The sequence below is a fragment of the Ochotona princeps genome, chromosome 19 (genome assembly GCF_030435755.1).
Source record: "Ochotona princeps isolate mOchPri1 chromosome 19, mOchPri1.hap1, whole genome shotgun sequence".
NCBI classification, from domain to species: Eukaryota; Metazoa; Chordata; class Mammalia; order Lagomorpha; family Ochotonidae; genus Ochotona; species Ochotona princeps.
Genome location: NC_080850.1, coordinates 50,260,843 through 50,268,682, shown reverse-complemented (window position 1 = coordinate 50,268,682; position 7,840 = coordinate 50,260,843). Strand labels below are relative to the sequence as shown.

General features: G+C 54.1%; 1 protein-coding gene across 1 annotated transcript; it reads left to right on the top strand.

Moving 5' to 3' along the window:
* Nucleotides 1–1,211: 1,211 nt before the first annotated feature.
* Nucleotides 1,212–2,162, top strand: LOC101518302 (olfactory receptor 9S13-like). The gene has a single exon (XM_004586553.2). The coding sequence runs from the start codon at nucleotides 1,212–1,214 to the stop codon at nucleotides 2,160–2,162; it is 951 nt and encodes a 316-aa protein (XP_004586610.2).
* Nucleotides 2,163–7,840: the final 5,678 nt, after the last annotated feature.

Below are 7,840 nucleotides of genomic sequence, written 5' to 3'. Positions count from 1 at the left end.
TTTGAGACGGTGAAACTCACTCTCATTAAAAGGACACCTCGGGGAATGAAGCTCCCATGGCCAGCACTCGGGAAATGGGCCTAACCCTCGCTCTGGCTCCGGGAGCTCCGGGCTGTGCAAGCGCGGTGTGGACGCCATGGTGTGGAGTGTGCTGGGGACACTGGTTTCTGCAGGGCTGCTGGGCAAGGACAGTGTGGATTTTGAGGTGTGGACGTTGCTGGCTGCAGGCCATAGCAGTGGAGATGTTGTCGACCGCAGGGCTGTCACACACACCCAGGGATGGGCACACACATGAACCGCACACTCAGGGGGCTGGACCTATGTGAATGTGACCCCATGCTTCCTACCTCCAGCTGGAAGCCACACCTTGCAGTGAAATCCCAACCCACTGCAGCTCAAGCCAGCCTAGGGTGTGCTACTTTAGTGTGTGAATGTGATAGAATGTGCGGGTCGGGAGTCACCATAGATAAAGCAACATCAATCACTAACGTAATAAAGTTTGCCAGGATGTGGTATCTTCAGAAAGATGTAACTGGTTTAAAGATATACACTATCTATCATCATCATCATTATTTTTGTCTTGTAGCCAATGCTATTGGTGTGCTAGAGGCAAGCTGCGGAGACAATGGGGTCGCCTGTCATGACCCCAGGATGTCCACACACGGCTTGGAGACTGTGAACACAAGGGGGATCTGCAGGTGCAGCTCTGGAAAAGGTTGGTAAGGGGAGACGTCTGGTTTGTTGCCTCCAGGGGCCCCACAGGAGGGATTCAGGAAAGACGCAAGGCCAGCCACAGGGAGGGAAGAGCAGAGATGTGGTGCTGTGGGCTGTGAGGGTGGAGCAAGGGCCCTGGGACACGGGAGCGTCCAGTGCACAGCCTGCAGACACCTGCAGACACCTGGCTGCAGTGGGCCCTTGCCTGTGGGTGCAGACCCCTGGACTCAGAGACTCTGAGGCTGTCAGCTCCAGCAGGACCCTCAGGGGCGGTGGGTGGGGGCACAGGGTCTGCGGGAGGCTGCCCCAGCTGCTCCCTGTTCAGCCCTGGGGCGGATTCCTGCCACACGGTCCTCCTCAGGGAGAGGGGCCAGGGGGTGCTGGGCTGGCTGTGTGCTCACTGTGAGGCCTTCCCAGGACAAAAGCTACAAAAGCTGGGTGGGCAGAACCCGTTTCCAGCAATCCCGACCACTGTTCCTCTCCTGTGCCCTCACAGAATGGGCAACCTGACCCGAGGCTCCGGGTTTGTCCTCCTGGGGTTCGCAGGGGGCCCAGGGGTGCAGGCTACGCTCTTCCTACTCTTTCTGGGGCTGTATGCGGTAGCCGTGGTGGGGAATCTGGGCATGGTGGTGCTCATCGGGGCAGACGCAGGCCTGCACACGCCCATGTACGCCCTGCTGCGAAGCCTGTCCTTGCTGGACGCCTGCTACTCTTCCACCATCGCACCCAGGGCGCTGCGCGACTGTGTGCACCGGGACCGGGCTGTGCCCTTTGCGGCCTGCGCCACCCAGTTCTTCTTTCTGTCTCTCTTTGGGACCACGGAGGCCTTCCTGCTGGCTGCCATGGCCTACGACCGCTTCCAGGCCATCTGCAGCCCTCTTCGGTACTCGGCCAGCATGTCGCCCCAGCTCTGTGCGCGCCTGGTGTCGGGGTCCTGGCTGTGTGGAAGCCTGAACGCGGCCACACAGACAGCTATGACCTTCTCGCTGCCCTTCTGCGGCTCTCGCGAGCTCAACGCCTTCTTCTGCGATGTGACCCCGCTACTGCCTCTTGCGTGCTCTGACACCGTGGTCAACCAGCTGGTCCTGCTCGGGCTGTGCGGCGCCATCATTGTCGGCACCTTTGGCGTGGTGCTGGCCTCCTACGCCTCCATCCTCCGCGCCGTGCTTCGCATCCGCACATGGCAGGGCCGCCGCAAGGCTTTCTCCACCTGCGCCTCGCACCTGGTGGCGGTGGGCTTGTTCTTTGGCTCGGTGTTCTTCATGTATGCACAGCCTGGTGCCGCCACATCCATGGAGCGCAGTAAGGTGGTGTCGGTGTTCTACACCGTGGTCATCCCGGCGCTCAATCCTCTCATCTATGGCCTCCGGAACCGCGACGTGCAACGTGCCCTGCGCAGGACTGGCCGCAAACTCTCTGGGCTGCTGTCGCGGGCAAGGGCTGCCTAATGTATCCATACTTCCACCTCGGGCTTCCCAGAGTCCTGGCAAGGGTACTGCCCAGTGCAGACCTTCCCAAACTGGGTGGCTGGCTGGGGTGTAGGTAAGTAGGGGGAGGTGAAAATAAAGTGAACTGCACGTTCACAAAGGGTTCACAGCTCCCAGGAGGACAGGGGAAGCCCAGCTTTCCTCCTCAGTGCTAGGAACTGGATTGGGTGCTGCTCCCAACCCACATTTTTGGTCCCCTAGTGTGATGGTGATGGAGATGACGGTCTTGGAAGCAGTGATGGGCTCAGTGCGGGTCAGTGCGGGCACCGGCTGACGCTCTCCTCCTCTCTCCCTGAGGACGGGTCCGGGGAGGCCCAGGGACAGGCACAATCTAGAAGCTGGGGGGGAAGGCCCTCTGGGTGGACGCTGGTCCTGGGACTGTGGCTCAGGGTTCCATAAGCTGTCAGGTTCCACCATTCCATCAGGGGCCTCTGTCATGCCTGCTGAGGGGAGCATTGGGAAATCTCATTTTGTAACAAAAACTTGTGTGGGGGCCTGTGCTGTGGGGCAGCATTGGATGTGCCAGCATCCCACAGCTGAGCAGCAGCTCAAGTCCCGGCTGCTCCCCTTCTGATCCTGCTCCCCATTGATGAGCCTTGGGAAGCAGTGAGGGGTGGCTCAAGGGCCTGCCCCACTCGCATGGGAGACCGCGGTGAAGCCCAGACCTGGCTGGTGCAGCCATTTGGGGAGTGAATCAGGGGATAGACCCCTCTCTCCCTGTTATTCTGCTTCTCAATTAAATAGATAGGTAAGTCAATCTCTGCGATGATAGATTGGGTCACTGTATGTCTGGGGAGATCAGGAGGATTTGAGCCCCGGAGGGAGCTTGTTGATATCACCTACTCCCCGGGAGAGAGGTGCAGTTCCACACAGGGAAGTGTGAAACTCCACAGGAAGCCGCTGGACAGTGCTCACAGAGATGCACAATGCATGCGGGATGTTTGTGAGACCAGTCGCTTCTAAGTGGGAATGTCTGCTTGCTTCCAGAGGACAGAGTCCAGGCAGGGGGCAGGGCACGGTGTTTAAGCAGGAGGAAGGCCTGAGAACCTTGCTCCAACTCACATCACAGGTGCGGAGCTGTCTGTGACCACGCAGTCCAGCGACCACTGGATGTGTATGGCACAGCCTTCCAGCAGGCTGTTAGTGGCCTGCAGTCTGTAAACACTCCGGGGATGCAGGTTGGGAGTCAGTTTCCAGCCTGGCATGTGTCACATCACAACGGAGCTGGCCCTGAGAACACGTCCGTGGGCAGCTTTGTCTCTCAGTACACCTAGACCCAGGGGGACACCCAGTACAGCCTGCAGCTGTACTGAACACTCAAGGCTCCTTGACTTTGGAAACTGCTGCTTGTTGAGAGTTAACACATTCACTATTATACTTATAGCTTACACCTTTTGTCAATGAACCACATGTTCTTGATGCATTGTGAGGGGTAATGTTTAAATATCATTTCTCAGAGACTGTAGCGGTTCAGAAAGATAAATGTGACTTTGGTGCTCTTGTCTCAAGGGCTTTGGCTGATTTGCTGCCCTAGTGCTTGAACTTTGTAAACGGCATTCTTAAACTGTTACTATTCTTTATAACAGTAACCAATAGGAGTGTAACAGTGTAGATGCTTCCTGGCCATTCTGAATGTAATTCAATGTTTTAGGGTTTTTCTATTGTAGGGCAGGAAAGAGCCAGTGTGCCTCTACCCTCTTACCATTTAATACACACATTCCCCTAAGCAGTGCAGAGTTGGGTGCATTTATTTTAAAGCGTGAAGGAAAATTGCATCAATTACATGGAAAAGCTGTACATTATTGATTGCACAGCATCTGAAATTATTTCTGCCACCTAATTTTGCTATCATAACTAGCACCGCTTTATCAACATCACTTTTTTCTTTATGTTATCTGGTGGAAGATACTTTTTTTATATCAGTTTGCTAAAATGGGTAGTGACATTTATTTTCCACGAAAGTTAACTCGCCAAAATCTAACTAAATGTACTGAAAATTATAAACATATGTAGAATTTAGAGCCCTTTAACTGTGATTGTACTAGGCATTGCATCATCGTCTCGACAGTCAGAGAAAACACACGTGTGACGTGAGACGTGAGATGGCGTTTTAAAGGCCCTGCCAACACACTGAGGACAGCAACATGCAGGGGAACGCCACAGTTTTCTTACCCCTCCATCTGCTATGCCAGGCACGGCTTCGGCCATGCCCCGAGGGGTGGGGTGCAGACGTCTCATGCCAGTGACTCTGGGACAACTTGGGGTCCAGAATTCCTCTGTGTCCCATAAGAAGCAGCATGAACTGGGACCCAGCACTCTGGTCTGTTCAAAATTTCTGTCATGAGCCTGGGGCAATGGCTCAGTGGCTAAATCCTTGCCTTGCATCCACTGGGATCCCATATGGGCACTGGTTCCTGTCCCAGCTGCTCTTCCTGCCTCCCAGTTCTGTGCCTATGGCCTGGGAAAGCAGTGGAGGACAGGCCCTGCACCTGCATGGGAGACTGGAAGAAGCTCCTGGCTCCTGGCTTTGGATCAGCTTAGCTCCAGCTATTGTGGCCACTTGGAGAGTGAACCAGTAGATAGAGGATCTTTTTCTGTCTTACCTTCTTTCTGTAAATCTTCTTTTCCAATAAAAACAAATGAATGAAAAACAAACAAAAGCCTACTGTCACATGGAACCCTTAGTCGCCAACGTTGTGGGAGTGCTCAGGTTCTCCACGCACCGGCTGTGTATCACCATCAGGAGGCATGTTGAGTGGAAAGGCCAGGTCCAGTAGCGAGATCAGGATACAGTTGGCCAGGCCTAAGGATGATTATCTCCAAGAGAAAGGGGAAAATGGGGCATTCAATAACAGAAGTGGAGTTTGCAGTGCCAGCCACATTGACCAGATAATTGTCATGAAGCTTGTGGTCAGCTTTGCCTGCTGGACAGGCCGTATGGGTTCTATCTCCATGCTTCTCTTGGTTTTGAACGATTTTGGCTATTTTGGAACAAAGGATTGTAACGTAATCAGATTCCGGTTTCTCCTTGCACTGTGGAGTGTCCTTAGTGGGGATTCGTCTGTGTGAGATCGTGGAGTTGTGGCTGCAAAGCTGACCATACTGGCACAGACATGCTGCTCTCACACTTGGTCACGGTTCTCAAGGAATAGGGCTTGCTGGAAGCACTGTCTCCCAGACCAGGAAGAAAGACTACTAACGCCTGTGTGAAACCACACAAGATCCCAAACAGCCAAGAAGAAAGCAGGAGGCATTGCCCCAGATGACTTCAGAATCTGCTACAAAGTGACTAGTAAGGACAGCAGGGTGTTGCTATCAAACCGTGAAGTACAGAGGGATAGAAGCACAGCCTGGAGGTAACCAACCTCCACGGGTGCCTGAGCCTTGACCGAGGCGCGAGACGCCTGCATTGGAAGAAGGGCGAGCTTTTCCTTAGAGGATGCTGGGAAGGCAGGATCCCCACACACGAAGAGTGGAACCAAAGCCCGCCTCCCACCGCCTACAAGGTGAACTCAAAATCAGATCAAGACCTAAAGGGAAGATGAAACTGTACTAGACAAGCGTAGAGGGGAAAAAGCAGGACGTTGACCCGTGAGGAGCTTGTGGGTTAGGCGCTGAGGCCAGCACAGATCACCGGACGGCCTCAGGCTGCAGGCTGCCCAGGACAGGAAGCCCTTGGCCAGGAGGAGGGGCTGTCGTGGGGCAGGGCACAAGCTGCACAGCTCACGGGAATCCGGAAAGGCCAACAGCAGGCACAGACTTGGGGGCTCTGATTTTAAATGAACAGCAGATCTAAATGGACATTTCCCAAAGCTGAGCACACCAGTGGCCAGCAGGGACATGAGAAGACGCTCAGCATGACTGGTCACCTGGGAAGTGCAAACACAGACCACAAGGAGATACTCTCTTAAACTATTGGATGAGCTGCCCTGAGACAGGCCCGGGAGAGCCCGTGTGGACAGAAGGTGCAGGGCTGCCCTGAGACAGACCCAGGAGAGCCCAGGAACTGGATGGCATGTTACTCTGCCTGGCACATAGAAGAGCATTGTGATGTGGAGTTGGCGAGGGGTTCCATAGGATGTTAGTGCACCCCCTGAAAGGTGGAAATTCCATTACTGGGAGTTTACAAAGAAGAGGAGTCAGGGACTGCAAGCAACAGCCCCAGCCCCTGTCTGCTGCAGCACAGTTCACAGCAGAGTGACCCTGAGTGACCCCAAGTGACCCTGAGTGACCCCTAGTAACCCTGAGTGATCCTGAGTGATGAGTGGAAAAGAAAGCTGGTACACACAAGGCACTTCACAGAGTTCATGGGACAGAGCAAGTTAAAGATGAGTTTATGTGTTTGTGACAGCATTTAAATCATGCAGGTTTTTTTAATCACACAATTTTCATGTACTTTCAAAATATTTATTTCCATTTATTTAAAAGATGGGCCACACAATGAGCTATTTCTATCCCATCCCCGGTGTGCAGGGCCATATCATGGGTCATTTCAACACCATCTTCTGTGTGCAGGGACACACCATGGGCCATTTCCATCCCATCAGAATCAAGGAGGACTTTATCTCCACTCGGTAGGTAGGTTCTAATGACCCTGCGTTTGCTCACTGCCCTCATGCATTCCTCCAGCAGGGCCCATGGTCTTTCCCCGCGTTCTGCATTCCCACCAGCCACTGATGGAGACCCTTGGGCCTGGGACCAGAGAAGGCCATGGAAACGAGGGGTGGTCTGTGTTCTGCCTACACAGACATTCTTTCCATCACTGGGACGTCTGCTTCACCACCTGGGGAAACTCATGCCCTCAGCCCTGACAGTCCCTCCATACAAGCCACCCCAGCACCCCAGATCAAGCTCAAAGCCAAGGTTCTGCCCACGGGGAACTTTAGGAAAGACTCTGACCAGAGCCTGCCAAGTTCCTCTTCTGTGGTGGCTGATAAGTGCACGGCCCAACCGTTCCTATTAGGGGCCCCTGGGTACCCTTATCACCTAGGACCAGGACCATCAACCCGGGCAGTTCTTGTGCCTTGGCACCGAGGCCTGCTGACCCTGTCCATCTGGTGTGTGTCATGTGTTCTACAGCCCAGCTCAATGGTGACCTTAATACTCCCTTTGTGGTCCTGGTTGGTGACCTGCAAGCTTTGCAACTGTAAACTGTAAGTGGCTCATCTGTCACTGTGTACCTGTTCTTTCATGGAGTCTCTCACATGGCTGTAAGTCTTTTTTTTTTTTTTAAAGACTTTATTATTATTGGAAAGCAGGATATACAGAGAGGAGGAGAGACAGAGAGGAAGATCTTCCGTCCGATGTTTCACTCCGGCTGTAAGTCTTATAAAGCATCTCGACAAAGGTTCCTCTGAGTGCTGGGACCTGGGCCAGAGTCTGGGTACCCTGTGCTATCTGTCCCCGTGTGTCCACAGTGTCGGGTCAGCGTGATTGTGCTGTGTGCCCCAGTGTGTCCACAGTGTCGGGTCAGCGTGGCTGTGCTGTGTGCCCCCGTGTGTCCACAGTGTCGGGTCAGCGTGGCTGTGCTGTGTGCCCCTGTGTGTCCACAGTGTCGGGTCAGTGTGATTGTGCTGTGTGTCCCCGTGTGTCCACAGTGTCGGGTCAGTGTGATTGTGCTGTGTGTCCCCGTGTGTCCA

What these genes read in the sequence shown, in the direction of transcription:
- LOC101518302 (XM_004586553.2), top strand. Translation starts at nt 1,212, where the DNA reads ATGGGCAACCTGACCCGAGGCTCCGGGTTTGTCCTCCTGGGGTTCGCA.